The sequence below is a fragment of the Eumetopias jubatus genome, unplaced genomic scaffold (assembly GCF_037043125.1).
Source record: "Eumetopias jubatus isolate StellerSeaLion01/CBP00866 unplaced genomic scaffold, mEumJub1_p1.0 scaffold_11, whole genome shotgun sequence".
In the NCBI taxonomy this organism is placed as follows: domain Eukaryota; kingdom Metazoa; phylum Chordata; class Mammalia; order Carnivora; family Otariidae; genus Eumetopias; species Eumetopias jubatus.
The window spans coordinates 68569102-68590435 of NW_028274817.1; the positions used below are offsets into that span (position 1 = coordinate 68569102).

The 21334-nt window shown below is 37.7% G+C and overlaps 1 protein-coding gene across 2 annotated transcripts in view; it reads left to right on the top strand.

The window, feature by feature from the left end:
* Positions 1-21334, top strand: part of HDAC8 (histone deacetylase 8) — a 215054-nt gene that overhangs the window by 81219 nt on the left and 112501 nt on the right. The window contains exons 8-10 of one of the 2 annotated variants that reach the window (XM_028101511.2): positions 7701-7873; positions 10384-10478; positions 12819-14616. In XM_028101511.2, coding sequence (XP_027957312.1) covers positions 7701-7873; positions 10384-10478; positions 12819-12845 — 295 coding nt within the window. In that variant the 3' untranslated portion in view covers positions 12846-14616. Of the gene's footprint in view, positions 1-7700; positions 7874-10383; positions 10479-12818; positions 14617-21334 lie in introns of those variants that run through there. The other variant, XM_028101510.2, reaches the window with a different exon arrangement.

A 21334-nucleotide genomic window follows, 5' to 3' on the forward strand; every position in this document is an offset into this window, starting at 1 on the left:
CTGGGTGGCTCAGTTGGTTAAGCGACTGCCTTCGGCTCAGGTCATGATCCTGGAGTCCCGGGATCGAGTCCCGCATCGGGCTCCCTGCTCAGCGGGGAGTCTGCTTCTCCCTCTGACCCTCTTCCCTTTCGTACTCTCTATCTCTCATTCTCTCTCTCTCAAATAAATAAAAAAATCTTTAAAAAAAAAAAAGAAGATATACAAATGGCCAAAAAGAACATGGAAAGATAATCAACATCATTAGTCGTTAGTGAAATACAAATCAAAACCACCATGAGATACTACTTTACACCTACTAAGTTGGCTATAATCAAACAAAACAGAAAATAACAAGTATTGGTGAAGATGTGGAAGAATTGGAACCCTCATACTTTGCTGATGTGAATGTGAACTGGTACCACCACTGTGGAAAACAAAGTTCCTATAAATGAGGCAGACTAAACTGTTTATGGTTCACCTTGGTCACCTTGCCCAGAATGTATGCTCTTTGTCATAAACTTCCTTGTGCCTGCAAGTCACCTTTCTACACATAGAGTTACCATATGACCCAGAAATTCTACTCCGAGGTATGGAGCCAAGAAAAATGAAAACCTATCTACACAAAAACTTATACACAAATGCCCATAGCAGCATTTTTCTTTTTTTCTTTTAAAGATTTTATTTATTTGTTTGAGAGAGAGAAAGAGAATGAGAGAGGGAGCACATGAGAGGGGAGAGGTCAGAGGGAGAAGCAGACTACCCGCTGAGCAGGGAGCCTGATGTGGGGCTCGATCCTGGGACTCCATGATCATGACATGGGCTGAAGGCAGACGCTTAACCAACTGAGCTACCCAGGCGCCCATAGCAGCATTTTTCTCATTAGCCAAAAAAGTAGAAATAACCCAGATGTCCATCAGCTGATGAATGGATAAAGAAAATTTGGTATTTACAGACAAGGGAATGTAATTTGGCCATAAAAAGGAAGAATGCACTGATATATGCTATAACACAGATGAACTGTGAACATATTATACTAGATGAAAGAAGCCAGTTACAAACCACATATTATATAATTCCATTTATATGAACGGTCAATATCAGAGAAACCCATAGAAACAGAAAGTAGATTAGTGGTTGCCAGGGCCTAGGGATTGAAGAATGGTAGGAATGGGTAGTAACAGCTAATGGGTACAGAGTTTCTTTGTGGGGGGTGGTGAAAATGTTCTGAAATTCACTGTGGTAATGGTTGTACAACTCGGTATATACTAAAAGCTGTCAAATTGTACACTTTAAATAGAAGAACTGTATGTTATGTGAACATCAGTAAAGTTGCTTTTTTAAAAAGGTTTAAAACTATTTTTAATGGAGCTGTAGCCACTGATGACCAGCTGCAGATTTGGGAGTCGAATCAACTGTCAGTTGCTTCTGAGAAGTTAAAAAAGATAACAAAGAAAAGGTTTGGGGTCTCATAACCCAGAGGTTTCTCTCCCTTCAAGAGAGAAACTGAGAACAGTAAGATCAGAAACTGGATTGCAAGAAGGATGTATAGGTGGCCTGTAAGTGGGTAAATTTGGCAGGCTGAGAAGGGGAGGAGGAGATAGACAACTTATAACCTAAAGGAACAGAATTAGTGGGAAGGCAGAAGCTAAAGATGTAAGAAAGAGCTCATTGGTGATACACGGCCCTTAGAGCAATAGGGAAGAGGATCCAGTGCCTAGGTGGTAAAATTAGCCTCAAGGAAAAGGAGGAATATGAGGGAAGACATTGTCGGGTAAAGAAAAGAGGTAGAGGGGCGCCTCAGTGGCTCAGTCATTAAGCATCTGCCTTGGGCTCAGGTCATGATCCCAGGGTCCTGGGATCGAGCCCCGCATCAGGCTCCCTGCTCGGCTCTCCCTCTCCCTCTTCCCCTGCTTGTGTTCCCTCTCTTGCTGTCTCTCTCTCTCTGTCAAATAAATAAAATCTTTAAAAAAAATAAGAATAGAAAGAAACAGCAATTTTCATCAAAACAATATATATACAAAATATTAAAAAAAGAAAAGAGGTAGAGGAATGCAATATTAAGAAATAATCTAGAAAGATACACATCAAACTGTCTGCCTCATACTTGACTGAGCTGGTTGAAGCTATGTGTAATGAATCAGCAGTCACCTCTGGAGAGGGAGTGGGGATGGAGAGAGATTTTTCACTTTTATTTGATAGACTTTTGGGTTTTTTATCTTTATTTTTTTAAAGATTTTATTTATTTATTTGAGAGAGCACAAGCAGGGGGAGCTACAGAGGGAGAGGAAGAAGCAGGCTCCCCGGCGAGCAGGGAGCCCGATGTAGGGTTCAATCCCAGGACCCCGGGACCATGACTGGAGCCAAAGGCAGATGCTTAACCGTCTGAGCCACCCAGGCGGCCCTTTGATAGACTTTTATATTTATTTGATTTTTTTAGCATCAAGAATGTACACTTGGGATGCTTGGGTGGCTCAGTTGGTTAAGTGTCTGCCTTCGGCTCCGGTCATGGTCCCGGGGTCCTAGGATCGAGCCCTGTGTCGGGCTCCCTGCCCGGCGGCGAGTCTGCTTCTCCCTCTGCCTGCAGCTTCCCCTGCTTGTGCTCTCTCTCTCTCTCTCCCTCTGACAAATAAATAAATAAATAAAATCTTTAGGGAAAAAAAAAGAATGTACACTCATTGTATTTATATTTAAAAAAATACACTAGATGCTGCAAGAAATGTAATTGTTTACGAACAAGAGGTGAAGCAAATAATTGCCAAGCTGCACAGAGGGAGTGGCACATATCGATCACTCAATAAATGTTTATAGAATTTGTTGAATTGGAGTCATAAGCATAAACTATAGAGGGAGCAATTGGCCTAACTTCTCAGTTTTCTCCAGCAGAACAGAGCAGAAAATACTAACAGTGGTTTATCCAAGGGCTTAAGGATTGACAAGGCAAAAATGACAAAGGTGTGAGGGAATTAAGTATGCTAATAAGAGTTTTTGAAATGACTAATCATATTCTCCAAGATGAGTAGTGAAGCAGATGAGGTCAAAAGATAAACTGGTGGACTTTGAAAATAGGAGGAAGACAAGGAAATGGGAGTTAAAATGAGAATAAAGAACAAGTTCGAAAGAAAGATAGAAAATTGTACACAGAAAAAGCAGTTCAGAGTGCAGGGTGTTAGAAGCAGAGCATTTCCAAGCACTTCCTTAGGCCCCAAAGCATGACTATGCCTAGAGATAACAGTGATGTGCACGTGGACATCACCGTTGTTCAAAAGGTGAAGAAACTGTGATTTCAGAGAATTAGAAAGGTAACAGGGGGAAGGGGCAGGTCTCTTCAATACAGTAAACCCGGGGCGCCTGGGTGGCTCAGTCGGTTAGGTGTCTGCCTTCAGCTTGGGTCGTGATCCTAGGGTCCTGGGATCGAGCCCCACTGTCGGGCTCCTTGCTCAGCGGGGAGCCTGCTTCTCCCTCTCCCTCTGCTGCTCCCCCTGCTTGTGCTCTCTCTCTGTGTCAAATAAATAAATAAATAATCTTTTTAAAAAAAGATTCAATAAACCCTTTGCCCAACGTAGTGCCTGGTATACAGTACGCTTTTATTTAACATTTTTTTTGAATGAGTGGATGTATATTATAGCACTGATCACAGTTATTTGTTTTCCTGTCTTCTTTCCCTACTGTGCAATATGCTCCTTGGGTCTTATTTCTGTATCTCTAGTGCCCAGTAGAGGTAGGAAGAGGTGCTTGAATCAAGATGTGAGTAAGCAAATGAATAGTGAACTGCAAAGAAAAATGACAGGGAAAGGGAGAGACAGAAAAACTTGTGAACCAGGTGCTGAAGTCCTTAAGGGCGATGAAAGAGTACCTCGCAGTAGGTCTCTAGCTAGGATGTTTGCTACTGTTTGAGTAGTATAAGCAAATGACATTGACTCAAAAGAGGCGAGATGCGAGATGGATGAGAGGAAAGAACACCGGATTTGGAAGTTGCAATAGGAGAAGGAATATTTCAGTTTCTCTTTCCCCCTCCTGTGAATTCTGGAGGAATTGGCACAGTGTGTTTTCTACTCTGTCCGCCCCCAACCCCCACCCAGTCTGTCACCTAGCCCTCTCATTTTTTTCCAACTATATCTTCCCTTGCTTCCTGATGCTCTTGTGCTTAGAATGCTTCAGTACCCTTTTTGCCAACCCCTCTGCCTCCAGACTTTCTCTCTTTGGCCTTCCATGCAACAGCAAAAATCAGAGTTCCTAAGCATCATTTTTCAGCAACATCAGTCCTTATACTTCTCCAGTGACTCCCATTGGACTGTCAAACCAAATGGAAATTTTCAGTCTTTAAGAGTGTCCACCATGTAGCCCTCACATGGAAGCTGTCCTCACTTGCAGTGGCCTTGATGTTTACACTGTGTACAAAATACCTTACCTTTTCCAAGGCTTCTAATTTACTCTTTTCTCTAGCCATCCAGAGCCCTCCTCATCAGAATTCCCTGAGGACTCGTTTTCTCTTCCTGGCTGTCATTCAAACAGCTGTCCCAGAAACACCTGCCTTCCTTTATCCTTTTCTCTCTCCTAGTACATAACACTCATGAATGTTTTATATATATGCTTTTCTTGTGTGTCAGTATGTGCTGCCCTCTCAATTCTACCCTAGAAGTGTCCCCCAAATCCATCTCTTCTTCCTTTCCCTCTCTGCCACTGGCCTGGATGGGTGCAAACGTCCCCTGGTAACCTTCAGTATATCCTATGCTATAGCCAGAGTATCTTTTCAAAATGGAAATCTGATCATTCCCCCAACACACGTACATGCATGGAAACACACAGACACACACAATGTTTGAGATGTTCCATACTCTTGAAGTAAAAGTCCCCACTCATTAGCCTGCCTGGCGTATCTGGTCCCATGTGTCCTAACCCTGTTTTACTTCACTAGCCTCCCTCCCACCGCTGCCTGTTTCAAGCCGTCATGCTCTTGTGTGTGCAGTTCCTTCTCTGAACCTTGCCTCCTACCAGTAACCCTCACAACCATTCCTGCTGCCAACTCCACTATCTTCACCCCACATGCCTGTAAATTTTTCCTACTCTTTCTTTTTTACTTCTTATTTTGAAATAATTATAGATTCAAAAAGGTTGCAAAGAAACATACAAGAAAGTTCCAGCCTCCTCCAATGTTGACATCCTGCACAATTATAATTCAACATCAAAATCAAGAAGTTGGCGTTGGTACAATTCATAGAGCTTACTCAGTTTTCACCAATTATGCATGCACTCGTGTGTGTGTGTTTGTGTGTGGCTCTATGAGATTTTTATCACATGTGTAGCTTTGCATAATCAACCACCGCCACAATCAAGATATAGAACTGTCCCATCATCACAAGGCTGTCTCATAGTACTCTTTTATAGCCACACCCATCCCTAACTACTGGCAACCTCCAATCTGTTCTCCATCCCTCAAACTGTTATTTAACAAATGGTGTATAATGGAATCATGCAGTATAGATTTTGTATTGGCCTTTTTCACCCAGCATAATTCCTTTGAAAGCCATCCCAGTTTTTTTTTTTCATTTATCAATAGCATGTTTCTTTTTATTGATAAACACTATTCCAGTGGTATGGATGTACCACAATTTGTTTAACCATTCACTTACTGAAGTACATCTAAGTGGCTTCCAGTTTGGATTGTTACAAATAAAGCTGCTGTGAATATTTGTGTACAAGTTCCTATATGAAAATAAGTCTTAATTTCTCTGGTATAAATGCCCAAGAAAGCGATTGCTGGGTCATATGGTAAGTCTATTTTTAATTTTGATGGGAACTGCCAAACTATTTTCCAAAGTGGCTATACCATTTTGCATTCCCACCCACAAGCTATGTGTGGTGTAGTTTCTCCACATCCTCACTAGCAGTTGATGTTATCATTATTTTTTCATGTTAGCCATTTTAATAGGTGGTTCACTGTAGTTCTTATCTTTTAAGACCTAAATCAAAAGTTACCTCTGTAGAGCCTTTTCTGACATCTTCTAGAAAAGTCAGTTACTCCCTTCTCTGTGCCATCTCTGATACTTCATTTATCATTGTATTTTAATTACTGATTAACATAGTATGAGCCTTCCCCTCTGTTCTGAGCCACATGGAGATAAGAGCTGTGTCATATTCATCTTTGTTCCTGCAGCATCTTGTACAGTTACGTGCTGGACATACAGAGGGCACTCAGGAAATAGGTGCAAAATGAGGGAAAGAATGAATGAGGAAACAGTCTTTCTTGCCTCCCCCTTCTTCCTGTTAAGCTATAAACCTCTACAGAACAGAAATCATGCCTTCTTCTGTGTCTCCTGATAGCAGCTAATAGGGTGCCCTGTACATGTAGATGCTCAATAAATGTTAGCTAACTATTCAGGTGGCTTATCTTCCCTCTGCATCAGGGGATAAGCACATGAAAGAGAATAGGCTTGAGTATTTCTCTATTAAGGATCATATGCCATAAGTTTTATAATATTCTTATAATTTCCACAATCACACAATATTTGTCTGCATAGATGAGAAATCAAAACAAAACAGTCTTTTGAGTCAAAGAATGCCTCTGCAGCTGAGCACTTTTCAATAGTTTCAATACCCTGGTTACATATGAATTTGGGAGAATAACATTTTATATCCCTTGAATTCTTTTTGCAGTTTTAGGAGGATCTGGAATTTTTCTGTTTTTGCTGCACTGCTATAATTTGACATGTTGATTATGACGGGGTCATTAACCCCAACATTTTTTATCACTTTCTGACTCTGCATTTTCTCAACTCTGAAGTATGTTAATTTGCACTTGTTTATATGTCTCTGTAAGAGTTACTCAGGCCCATGAGGACGGGTATATGTTTTGTCTGGAAACTAGATTGTAAGCCCCTTGAGAGGAGGGATCTTAGAACTCCTAAGAATGTATTCTGGACAGTGTCATTGTTCAATTAATGATAGTACTAGAAGCCTGACTAAGGTCATCTGTCACATTGACAACTTCCTTTTCATCTATGATGCTTCTAACTGTCAGGGGAAAAAAAGCTGTTACATTGATTTAATAGCACTGTATGATTCTACCCAAAATTATCCTTATTATTGCTCACTACAACGTGTTCTTTAGAGTGCTTTCAGATTTATAATTTTGGATCAATGGTTATCATGTCCTACTCTATAAGACTCTGGTTACATATGATTTAGGGAGGGCTACATTTCATAACCCAGAAGTCCTTTAGCATAATAGAAAGTAAGCTGATAACATCTATGCTTTCAAAGCATGTTAATTCTCTTCAGCAGTTTCCATTGATAACTAGATAATAAACTCCAAGTATGTTGACAATCTTAAATTATCAGAACTGTTCAGTATATATGTCTTACTTTCCCAGATTGTAAAATGGAGTAAATATGTATACTCTGTCCTGTGGCTGTTGAAGTTAAGTGAATATGAATATTTAAAGGAAGTTTGTGTTCTAAAGCATAAGGGTAAACTTGGTCCTTGGTAAGGTGAAAGTGGAGGGAATGTTTTTCCTGAATCGGGTTTTTTAAGGTATAATTTACATACAGTCTGATTCACCCTTTTTAGATGAAAAGTTTGATGACTTTGACAAGTTGGGTCTTTTTTTCCTTCACTATTTGCTGACTCAACTATACTTCCAACTGCCCCACCACCACCACCACCCCTAGACCAAACTGATCTATCTTTTTCTGACATTTTCTATCCTTTCTCTTTTCTACAGTGTACTAAAGGAGGTATACATAGCCTTTAATCCCAAAGCAGTGGTCTTACAGCTGGGAGCTGATACGATTGCTGGGGATCCCATGTGCTCCTTTAACATGACTCCAGTGGGAATTGGCAAATGTCTTAAGTACATCCTTCAGTGGCAGTTGGCAACACTCATTTTGGGAGGAGGTGAGTACAAAGGAAGGTCACCAGGAGAATTTGCTGACCTTCTTCCACATTTTGTCCATTGACATGAGGAAAACTTGACTTTCTTAGATTGGATAATACCAACCTGCCTGTGATCCAGAAGGCTGAGTCAAAGAACTCTGCCCCCTTCACAATTCAGCATAAGGAAGTACTGTGACACACTTCTCCTCAGCTTGGCATGTGCATTGACTCCTTGGCACTCTGAAGTCTCAGTTTCACTTCTGAAGCAAAGGTCCTTTGGTTAAAGGTGCCATCAGATCTTATTAAGAATAGCAGATATTAACCTCAGTGGACTTCAATCCATCTTCTCTCAATATAGTTTTTGACTCTCAGTTCTAATAATCATCTTTTGGAAACATACCACTAAAATTCTAAGTCTACTCATACATAAGTAGTAAATACATGAATTAATTAAATATCTAAGCTGAATTCAAGAATAGCTTCTCCCCCTAACCCCCACCAAAAGAAGCATGGATTTGTTACAATAAAGCAAAATTGAGAGATCTAGAGTCTCTTGGGCATCCTTGCCTTCAGTGTGTACTGACATTTTGTATGACTTAACCAACAGAAAGCTGGGTCTATTAAATAGAAGCATTTACACATTTGTGAAAGGTACTTTTTACAACCTCAACTACCTTTGAAGATTCCTTGCTAAGAATCTTCTGACTATCCATCTGGCACAATCTTTATTTCACTGGGTGAATGGATTGGTGTGTTAAAATAACATGGTCAAGCAGATTGAGCTTAAAATGCATGTATTATGGAACAGCTAATAGTTTGTTGTTTTGTCAACCTGTTGTAAAAACCAAATTAGAGGAGGCTGTGGGAAGGCCTTATGAAAATGAATGAGTGTTCAACACAAATACACAAGCCTGGTCCTTTGGCAGCCTCAAATCCTAGAGGGATCAAAATTACAGGTGCTTACAAGAGGCAACCTCTTATGAAAAGCTGGCAAGACATCTATTAACCTCAACTCAGGGAAAAGATAAAATTGATAAGTACTGTATGACATATTACTTTCCTTGACAGCACTAAGGATGCTGATGATGATACAGGTACAGCTAAGGGGAAGAAAAAAGCCCTTTCCACAACATACATCTGCACAAATTCAACTTTTCTTTGTGGCTACTGCCTTTACTTGGCATTTTCAAAGTCTCTTTGCTTTCTCAGCCCAAAGTTTTGGCTTTTGGATATTTAACTTTTCTTACGCAGTATGTGTATTCCTGAAAATTCCTGTATGTAAATGGAATTTTTGCAAATCAAATCATATTGTATATGTACCAGAGAGAGCTTACTACTTAAAATCTAAAGTGAATCTTTTTGAGATCAAATAGTCATAACCAATAAGTTGGAATAATCATAACCAATAAGTTGATCTTCTAAATTCAGATTTTTCACATCAGGAGTGTTTAAAGTAATAAGTGTAATATTTCACTTAAATTCTCAATCCCCAGTAACACATAGACAACTAGTGGAGATGGCCGTGTCCCCAAGCTTCATTGGACCCCACTGAGGCCTAAAAGACATTCCAAAATCCCCAGTATCCCTGACCTTTCAAGGAGAAAGGCTTTCAAGGCTTGAGAGAAAGGTGACCATATATCCCAATTTATACATGTTATCCCAGTGTTCCCTTTTACTGTTAAAATGTACCATTTGGACAATAAATTATATGGTTACCGTACCTAAAATAGACCAGCTTCTCTTTCCCTCAGGCTGCACTGAGGTTAGGAAATCAGTCCGTTTCATCCTCACACTCTTGGAATTTAGCTAAAGGCCAATGTTCTAATGCTTGCATGGCAGAACACATCTATTCAGTGCAAAAATATGCTGATTATTAGCCAGTATAATATGGCTGCTGGGTGACTGTGACAGAACCTGACGAGATGGGTCACAGCGTCAATCAACAGTCCCTTCCTCATCTCATTCTCTTTGATCTCTGCCACTAGGCCTGTGTTTGTGGAGAAAAGGAAAATGCTGATAATTAAAAGAAGGAAGTCTACGTCTGTCAGCATTTTCCATTTCTCTTTCCTGGATATTTCTAGGGCTATATCTGCCAATGGCTTTAACATACAAATTACATCCAGTAGCCATTTTACAGAATTGTTGAAAAACTCATCATAGAAACCTTGACATTGGGTAGGTTGCCCCAAGAGATCCGGGTTCCAGGGATCTCGATCTTACTGATGACTTGATGAAATGGAGGAGCTTGGAATCCTCGGATACATATTTGTTCAGAGATGAGGGCCTCTTTAATCTTTGCAGGCCTCAGACTTCCTAGTTCCACACTATGCATGGTCTGACTAGTCCACTAAAGTCCACCTACTAGGTGGTTCAAAAACATCATAAAGCGACGTTTAGGTGAAATTCTGCAAGTTGAAGTTGTCTTTTTAGCCCTTTTATTAAAACATTTTTCTCTCCTTCCTTACCCTCCTTCCCTCTCCTGCTGTTTTGTGACTGTTCTTTCCTAACTTCACAATTCTTGATGGAGACAGGAGGCTATAACCTTGCCAACACGGCTCGATGCTGGACATACTTGACCGGGGTCATCCTAGGGAAAACACTATCCTCTGAGATCCCAGATCATGAGGTAAGTAAGGCTCTGACAAGTCCTCTCTTCTTTAAGGGGAAGAGCTGAGTCATTCCACCTAATCAAAATCACGTCCTCACCACTCAATACCGTTTTGTTGAGAGACACTCCAATAACAATAACACACTGTCTTGGCAGAATAGTGGACTCTTGTTCCAAAATATCCAAGACCTTCTGCCTTTTTCTACAAGAGATCTCAAAGGCCAACTAACTTTAATTTCTCAATTAATTACAGAGAACTGTGGGAAGGGGTCACCTGTTCACACAAAGAACTCTTTGGAATATGTGCATATTTTCATCCCCTAGTCTCAAAACAGAAGGAGCAATTTTTAAAATGTATAAGCTGGGTTCTTGTCTATCTTTAAAAAGTCCCATAGGTGGTATGTCACACCTATGTTCTTTGGGGTTAGTCCTGGTCTTTCAGTTTTCTTTGACTAATGTAAAATTTAAGAAACACAGAATCACCACAAAGATGTGTCTGGTGTTTTTCCAGCAATTAGTGGTGCACAGAGGTTGGGGGAAGACCATCTAAAATGTGAAACTTCATTTGAACTTTTGCCATTTTCTCTAGTCAGATGAGATGGGCTATACGCTTTCTGAAGCAAAGATGTCTCTTTTAGCTTTCTCAAAACAGGTTAACAGAAAGCTGTCTGAGCCCAGTGAGTGTGCTGATTATCCCTTATGTGAAGGTGCACCCCTTCTCTTCCCACCCATCCCCACACCTGGCAGGAAGCATGTCATCACAGATCAAGATGTGTAGTTGTAGGGCTTAGATTGACTGTGTGGCTTATAATAAAACCAATGTGCGAACCAGTACCTGTAGCCCCACTTTCTCAAGCCATTCCCCGCAGAGATGGTACTTTGGGTATGTTTTGATTCCTGCCAGATGCAGGATCTGTACACTTGGGAGCATTATTCTTTTTAAAGTTACTATTAGTTTTTTAAAAATTAGAAACAACTTAAACTAATTCCCTTCCAATTTTCTTCTAACGACAAATGAAGTATAATATGTATCTCTGAAAAACCACATGTGTCTAGAATACAAATAGAAGGCATGCTATAATTTGAGGCAATTTGCTGGTGTCAGGGTTAATAGAAGTCTCTTTTCTTGACTTGACTTACCTTTGTTCAGTATTTGGAAGCTTTATGAAATATAAAGATAAGCGAACAAATTACATTTGTGAGCAAATGTAATCGCTGTTATTGCTGTGGGACTATCTCCGAATGCATTGTAATTTAAAGCATTGAGACTTTAAAAACTGATCAAGTTATGTCAAAAAGGAGTTTTAAACTGTAGGAGCTTGAATTGAGAACGAGTGTTCTGTTCCTAGGAAACAATGCAAATCCATAGATTCATCTGTCTTAAAAGGCTGATAAAATTTTAATAAAGATGAATACTGCCTCTGGTACCTGGAGAAGCTATGTGCCTGAATAGATAGGCTTTTGGCCTTATACATAGACATGTCCTGTCTTTATGCTGACATATTCTGCCAGATTAAATAATATACAATGTATGCAAATTGCCTAGCACAGTTCTTGGCACATAATAGGCACTTTTGAAATGCAAGTTTTCTCCTTCCCCTTTGCATGCTCCCAGCAACTCCTTATACCCAGACATTTATGACTTTGTCGTTCATAAATGTGTCCAAACCCTTTTTGAATCCCTTCTGTCATATCCTTCTGGTATAAGAGATGTGAGTCATCCAAGAAGGAACAAAGAAGAAAATTGAAATGACAGTCTTCCATGTACAATAAGATAACATTTTAATGAAAATTGCCAAAAATAGACTGCACAGTGTGAAGGCATATATAAGTTTTGTGCCACAATACACAGTTGCACACAAATATCCTTGTGGTTCTCTGTAATCAGATCAACAAATGGTGCATCAAAAAATATTTACTGAGCACCCATTGTGTGGCAGGCACCATGCTAGGTGTCTTGGAAGATGCAAAGACACTAAGACCTCATCTCATTTCTTACCTCAAGCAGCCTGGGAGGGAGGCTGGTATAAGTTCTAGAGAGACAAGTAGATACACAAATAATTATATTACAGAGCAGAGTAAGAACCACAGCATAGTAGGAACGATGATTGTGGAGATGTGCATCAAATATGAAAGGGATACAAAGGAGTGTACAAAATACCCTGCCTTCCAGGAGCCGAAAATATAATTGAGAAATCTAGTCAGTGAAAAGGTCAAGATAGTGCAGCAGTCAGCTACAGTCTGGCTGACCCCCTCACTGTCTTCACTTTCAGTCTTGGGCTTGTGTTCTTCTGTGTCCTAGGATAATAATCTTCCTCCTCCAAATGTTCTTTCCCCATCTGTCTCTTGTCTTCCTAGGTGCAGCTTCAAGCCCTGTGCCTTTAAAAATCCCTTACCTAAGTATACCAAGGCCCTTTGAGCTCTTCCTTCACATCCATTTATTTCTTCATTCATTTAACAAATATTCATGGGGACCCTATTACTTGCCAGGCCCTATTCAAACTTGAATTCAGAGATACAAAGACAAGCAAAAGTAAACCCAGTGCCCTCAAAAATTTCACCATCTAATAAAGGCGACAGAACAATGTGCCAAAATCCAGGACAGTTGAGGAGAATAGAAGAAATGTTTCACCAAGACTTTGAACTGAATCTTGGAGGTTGATTGGGAGTTTGCCAGGTGAAGAAGAGCGAAAGACATTCTAGGCAAAGGGAACAAGGATTGGAAAAGACCTGGTGCCTCATGGGATGAGTGAGAAGTTTGATATGTAGTAGAACAGAATTTATGAGGGAAAGTGGGAAGAATTAAGGCTTGAATGAAAATTGGAGCCAGATTATGAAGAGACTTGAACACTGCACTAAAGAGTTTATTTATACTTTTTTTTCTGTGAAACAGATGAACTTTGGTTTTTAGAAAGCTTACTCAATAGCATATGGAAGATAGATTGCAAAAGGGAGAGACTTGAGAAAGGCAAACCTGTAAAGAGGTTCAAGTACACTCCTATAACATAGTCTATACCATTCATTTGGTCATCTGTGTTTTGGTTGTCTGTATTCCCCCTCAGTGCTTAGCACAGTGTTAGCTGCCAACCTTGTTGGTGTTCATTCATTGAATGAACAACTTAATAAATGAGTGTTTGAATAATAAGCATCTCAACATTCACATTGGAAAACTTCTCTTTTTAAGATGGAAGAATTGGAAGGCTTTTGCTGGAAAGGCTTCCAGTAGCAAATACCCATCCTTTGCAAAAAGTACCAGGTATCCCAGCTGTAGGAAACAGATGTGTCCATGGGAAAACACTAGATTGCCACTTGAGGGAAGGGAGTTGAGAAGACAAGCCCAGCACAAATATTATAAGTCATTAGTAGTGAGATTTCAATCATAGCGCTCATGAGATATAAAACCAGTGATGTCATAAAGCCAGTGATCAAGGAGTTAGTCCCAGCTCAGGAACTGGGGAGCCGGGCGTGGAATAAAGAAGCAATCCCATCTGGAAGAAGAGTTGGGCCCAGCTTGGAAAGCTGAGAGGAAGGAAACCTGCCCATATGCCTGGCTCAGGTATCTTTACCATAGAGAAAGCCCAAAGGTGGCATGAAGTCCCATACAAAGACCATTACATGGCTAATTTAGCAAATCACCCACTCTGTATAATAAAGTTTATGGACTATCATATATAAGAATGTTCTGTAATCCAGTAATACTATTTGGATCCTATGATCCAGGATAGAGTATGGCAGTTATGTTATATAATGTATGCATATATACATATATGTATATGTACAGACATATTAGGTATATGTATATGTCTGAATCAGATAGGTTTACTAACAAAATTTAGTGAATGAAAAATATTGACTTAACCAGACCACTTTTGATGGACTGGTTGGATAAACTATGCGTGACTCATATGAGGGAATATATGTAGCCATTGAAAAGAATCAAGTAGATTTATATACAAGAGTGTTACTGATGTAAAACAGTCTTGCAGTGCATCTGTGGATTGCACTGAATCTGTAGATCGATTTGGGGAGGAATAACATCTTAACGATATTTGATCTTTCAATCCATGAATTTGCTATATCTCTCCATTTTCGTAAGTCTTAATTTCAAATTTTCATTTATACTTTTCAGTGAACACTTCTTGCATAAATTCTGTTATATTTATCCCTAAGTATTTCATGATTTTAATGTTATTATAAATGATATTTTTAAATTTCAGTTTCTAATTGTTTGTTGCTAGAATATAGAAACCCAATTGATTTTATACTGATCTTGAATAATGTATCATTGCTAAACTCATTAGCTCTAGTAGCTTTTTGTAGATTCATTAGCATGTTTCATGTATACAAACATGTCATCTATGAATAAAGAAAGTTTTACTTATTCCTTTACAATCTTCATGACTTTTATTTCTTTTTCTTGCCTTATTACACCGGTTGGGACCTCCAATGTGATGTTAAATAGAAGTGGTTAGAGCAAACATCCTTGTCTTGTTCCTGATCATAGGGGGAAGCACTTAATCTTTTACTGTGAAGTGTGATGTTAGCTGTAGGTTTTTTCATAAATGTTCTTTATTAAGTTGAAGAAGATCCCTTCTATTCCTAATTTACTGAGAAGTTTTCTCACAAATGAGTGTTAAATTTTGTCAAATGCTTTTTTCCCCATCTATTGGAATGATCATATGGTGTCCTCTTATTCTGTTAATACAGTAAACTGCATTAATTGTTGTCTTTTTAAATGTTAAACAAACCTTGCATTGCTGGAACAAACCCTAGTTGGTCACGGTATATTATCCTCTTTATATATTGCTGGATTCAGTTTCCTGAAATTTTCTAAAGGATTTTTTGTGTCAGTGTTGATGAGGGATGTTGACCTGTTGTTTTCTTGTAATGTCTTTGTCTGGTTTTGATATCAAGGCAATGCTGATCTTATAAAATGACTTGGGAAGTGTCCCCACCTCCTCTCTTTTTCTGAAAGAGTTTATGTAAAATCGATACTATGTCTTACTTAAGTGTTTGATAGAATTCACCAGTGAAAACATTTGAGCCTGGAGTTTTCTTTGTGGGAAGGTGTTTAATTATGAATTCTATTTCTTTAATAGTTACATAACTGTTCAGATTTTCTATTTCTTCTGGCTTCCATGTTGATAATTTGTCTTTGAGGAATTTGCCCATTCACTTATAATATCATTTTATTATTGTTTGAATGTCTGTAGAAGCTGTAAGTGATAGCCCCTCTTTCATTCCTAGTATTGCTAATTTCTTTTTGTTTTTTCTGATCATTTTATCTTGTGACTTATCAGTTTTGTATTTTTTTCAAAGAACCAGCTTTTAGTTTCATTGACTTTATTTTTCTCTTTTCTATTTTATTATTTCTGCTCATATCTTTGTTATTCCCTTCCTTCTACTTACTTTGTATTGATTATTAGTTCTTTTTCTAGTCTCTTATGATAGAAACATAGTTTATTGATTTTAAACCTTTCTTCTTTTCTAATACAAGCATTTTATGCTATAAATATTCATCTAAGCATTGCTTTAGCTGCATCCCACAGATTTTGATGTTTCCATTTTCAGTTGCTTCAAAGTATTTTCTAATTTTCTTCTTTAACTGATGAGTTATTTAGAAGCATGGGTTTTTAAAAATTAATTTCCAAATATTTTAGGATTTTCCAGATGTCTTTCTGTTTACATTCATTTTAATTCTGTTGTGCTCAGAGAACATACTTTGCATGATTTCAGTCATTTTATATTTATTGGAATTTGTTTTACAGTCCAGGATATGATCTATCCTGATGAATGCTTCATGTGCAATTTGCAAAGAATGTGTATTTTCCTGTTATTGGACAGCATTTTTTACCATTGTCAATTAGGTCAGGTTAGTTGAGAGTGTTGTTTATATCTTCTATATCCCTACGGATTTTGTCTGCTTGTTCTGTCAATTACCAAGAAAGTTGAAATCTCCAACCATGATTTTGGATTTGGCTATTTTTCCTTTCACTGATGTTGATTTGGGCTTCATGTATTTTTGAAGCTTTGTTATTAGATGTATACACATTTAGGGTTGTTATATCTTCTTGATGAATTGACCCCTCTATAATTATGAAATATTGCTCTTTATCTCTGGTAATATTCTTTGTTCTGAAGTCTACTTTGTCTGATTTCAATATTGTCACATCTGTGACAATTTGATTATTATTTGAGTGGTGTGATTATTATTATTATTTGTGTGGATATCTTTATCTATTCCTTTATTTTTAACCTATTTGTGTTTTCATATTTAAATTGAGTTTCTTGTAGACCATATATAGTTGGGTCATGATTTTTTATCTAGTCTGGTCTGACACTCTGTGCCTTTTGGTTGGTGTGCCTACATCACTTATGTTTACATGAATTATTTAAATGTTTAGGTTTAAGTCCATCTTCCTATTTGTTTTCTATTTGTCCCATCTATTCCTTGTGTCTTTCTATTTTCCTGACTTTTTTTTAATTAAATGAATATTTTTAAGTCCATTTGTCCCTTTTATTTGCTTATTATCTGTAACTGTTTTGATTTTTTGTGGTTCCTCTGGGGTTCACAGTATACATTTCTAACTTACCATATTCTACCTTCAAATAGTATTACACTACTTCATGTACAATATAGCACCCTTATTACAGTGTTCTTCCATTTTTCCCCTTTCATTCCCTGTGCTATTGTATGTTCTTGTCTTGGAAGATGCAAAGACACTAAGACCTCATCTCATTTCTTACCTAAATATTTTTACTTTTGCATATGTTATAAACCCCATGATACATTGTTATTGTCTTGCTTTAAAGAGTCAATATATTTCTAAAATTTTAAAACATTTATTAATTTACTTAAAATAAGAATAACAAACCCAGTACACATTAGCACAAATAACATGTTGTGATTTTTAAAAAAGAACTCTATTTTTCAAAACAAAAAAAAAAATGTCATGAGAAGAATGTCATTGCTATACATTTTTGCACATCTCTATAATGTCTGGCTTAATAAATGACAGCTTACTTCTCATACCAGCCTCTACAATGTGTTATGATGTTTTTGTTAAAATACATGAAGAAAATCCAACCTCACGTAGATACATAGTTGGAAAAGGGAGGAGTATTTTAATAACCTTTACAGATAATTGTGGATATTCTTCTTTGATACTACATAAAAACTCTACAAATGGTAGTTTCTTAGAGGTTAATGCTGTATGGAATCTGAAATTGTTATCAGTGAAATTTTCATATACTGTTACATGAAAATTCATTAGTCATCTTGTACTTTGAATAGATATTTGACCCATCTTGTACATATTGCTTACTTGGAAAATATTGGTTCACCAAATTATGTGAATATTACAAATGCTGAAACAGCTTTTGCACTATCAAAAATCACATTGATATCAGCACTAATCTCATTGGAACAAAGCTTAAGTTTGGGAAAACTGTCAAGCTTACAATGGCAGAATGAAGTTTTCCAATATTTTAATTTTCACTCAAAAATGTAAATACCATTATTGGCAACAAATTTTGTGAGTTGTTTACCCTAAAGGCTCACCTCATTTTTGAGAAGTATCTGCCAAATACCCAAGTATTGAGTCATGGTTTTTCCATCAGTTGTTCTTTCAACAAAAATGGTGTTCCTGAGAAGTGGCTAGTTAAGCCACAACCTAATTACGGGTGTGCTTTTTTTTTCAATACAATCACCATAATGTAGTTTATAACAGAAACACTTTTTCATAACTCCTGTTTTGTCACACAGAATATTAAATCCAGGATCAGGATTTAATAACTTGTAGTGCTTCACCAAGGACATTCTTAAGTGAAATTGAATTTTTAATGTGATTACATGGCAGTATAAAGAATACAATAGCTACTGGTATACTTTGGTGCTAACTGCCTTAATTTATATCATGATGCCTACAGTTTTATCTACCCTTGTTTTTGTACCTTCATGCAAATGTAAATAAAGTTGCTCCAGGAGAAACCATGAGATTCAAACAAGTTATTCAGCACTTTCAATATTTCAGTGCCACTTGTGTTTGTTGTCAACCATTCACAAAGAAAAAAGTCTTCTTCAAAGATTTAGTTAGTGCTAATACCACATGGCTAAAAGCAAAACAGCAAGTCCAGACACATCTGTAGACTTGTCTATAAGGTGAAAGTACAATCATGCAAATAAGAATTGTCTTCATGTTTAGAGCTAAATGTTTAAATAAACAAGTTACTGTGCCATTGAAAAGAGGCACTACCATGAGTTATTTTAGTAACTTTCCATTCAGTAGGCATTGAGCAATGTCAACTGTTCAGGGCTTTATTGATCTCTAGACTATTGTGTGCATTGCCCCAGTCCATGCAGTGCAATAACTTATGCATAAGATGCTTCAGTGACTTTTTCTAGTTTGAAAAGCTCTAACCAAACAACTTTTGGGTTTTAATAAACTCATCATGTCTACACTTAAAATACTCAACTTCTCTCCCTTTAACTATGAATGAATGGTCTGAAATTGATGCCACAACAAATAGCAAATTATTCTGAAACTATATAAAATGATCTGTGCCTAAGACACTGTAAAGTAAATTAATTACATATATAAAGGTAATTTTAATCATATTTTCATTTTGTGCTTACAATTTCACCATGTCTTTGAAGTAAATGTCTTCCTACCATGAGTCAGAGCCCTCCCTGATACTTCAGTTTCATCTTTTTCAGCTTCTTTAAACATAGATGTTACAGCTCTGGTTTGAGAAAGCAAGCCTTCTAAGCTCACTTTATTAAGCCAACAATCCATATTCTTGTTATATTTCTATCTAGGTAGAAGCTCGTTTATTATCTAAACAATAATAAAGTTATAGAGATTATAGCGGGCATAACTAAGGAAACTTTTTTCATGTCCCTCTTGTGGTTGTGGAGTACAGGTACTGGTCATGGTGCCGGCACTTCAGAGGAGAGAACTGAAAAGCTTAAAGGAAGGGTTGGAAGAGAAGATCCAGAGCCTGACCAGGCAACAGGTCTCATAGTAGGGGAACCTGTTGTATGGGCCCCAGGAGGGGCTCAGGGAGGCTAGACAGCTACTCATATGAGCCAAAGGATCTAATGTTCAGGCTAGAATGTCCCAGCCATGAGCAGCTCTGGACCATATACCCTATCTGCCCACCTGGGCTGTGCCACCTTTTGGCTGGACTTGCTCCACTTAACTCTGCCACCCAGCTGACAGCCAGCCTTCACTCCTCCATGGCCTTCAGTGGCACTCCTTTGCAGTCGGCATATATGCAGCCACCACTGGACATGCTGCTCCCAACATGGCCCTATATTATCAGTTAAAGAAATTAAAAGATGAGTAAGGAAATTTTTTTTTTACATTTACCCATATATTTATCCTTTCCAACATTTTTCAATCCTTTGTGTAGATCCAGGTTTCCATCTGGTAAGAGTTACATTTTGCCTAAGAACTTCAGTTAATTTTTTATTATAATGCAGTCTGTTAGCAACTGATTTTCTCAGCTTTTGTTTGAAGAGTCTATTTTGTCTTCATTTTTGAAAGATATTTTCACTGGGTATAGAATTCTAGGTTGATAATTATTTCTTTCAGAACTTTATCATTCCGTTGTCTTTATGCTTGCATATTTCCTCATGAGAAGTCCTAATCATTCTTATCTTTTCCTCTGGCTGCTTTTAACTTTTCTCTTTGTGACTAGTTTTTAGCAACTTGATTACAGTTTGCCCTGGTGTGGTGTGTGTGTGTGTGTGTGTGTGTGTGTGTGTGTGTGTGTGTGTGTGTGTGTGTGTTTATCCTATTTGGAACCCAAAGCTTCTAGGATCTGACAGTTTATAATTTTTATCAAATTTGGAAATATTTCAGCCATTATTTCTTTTCTGTCCTTTCTTTCTCTCCACTACTACTGGAACTCCAGTTAAACCTATGTTAGACCAGTTTTATTGTCCCATAGGTCATTGAGACCCCCCCTTTTTTGTCTTTTATTTCTGTGATTCATATTGAAGACTTTCTGTTGCTTTGCCTTCAGGTTCATTGATCTTTTCTTCTGCAGTATATAATTGCTATTAATCCCATCCAGTGAAATTTTCCTTTCAAATACAGTATTTTTCATTTCTAGAGATTCTATTATAAAAAACTTCCAAAAATAATAAAATCTTTAAGAAAAAATATGACCAGGAAAAAAAATCTTCCATTTCTCTCTTCACTGTGTTCATATTTTCTTTACATCCTTGAACATATGGAGCATAATTATAATAGTAGTTTTAAGGTCCTTCTCTACTAATTCCATTACATCTGTCATTTCAGAGTCTGTTTCTGTTGACTAATTTTTCTCCAGGGTATAGATCACATTTTCCTGCTTCCTTGTATGTTTAGTAATTTTTTAACTGTATATTCAGCACTGTGAATTTTACATTGTTGAGTGCTGGATTTTTTTGTTTTTATTTATAGAGGATTGTACTTTTTTCTGATAGACAAATTATTGTGGATCAGTTTGATCCTTTTGAGGCTTCTTTTTAAGCTCATTTAGAGTACATCTTGAGTAGCCTGTACTCTAGGGCTAATTTAGCCCATTTTGAAGGAACTGCCCCCTCTGAAGTCTTTACAGATGCCCCCCTGTATTCTTTGAGGTCTCTACTTTGACCTTATGTGAACTCTAGGAAGTGTCCCTCCTACAGCTTCTTAGTTATTGTTTTCCTGGAAAATTTTTTCTAGACTATCTTTGTGAAGTTTTACCCCGTCCATGTTCAGATTGGTATTCATCAAAAGACTCAAGGGGACCTCTCTGCATATTTCTAGTACACTTTTTTTATTTTATTTTATTATGTTATGTTAATCACCATACATCATTAGTTTTTGATGTATTGTTCCATG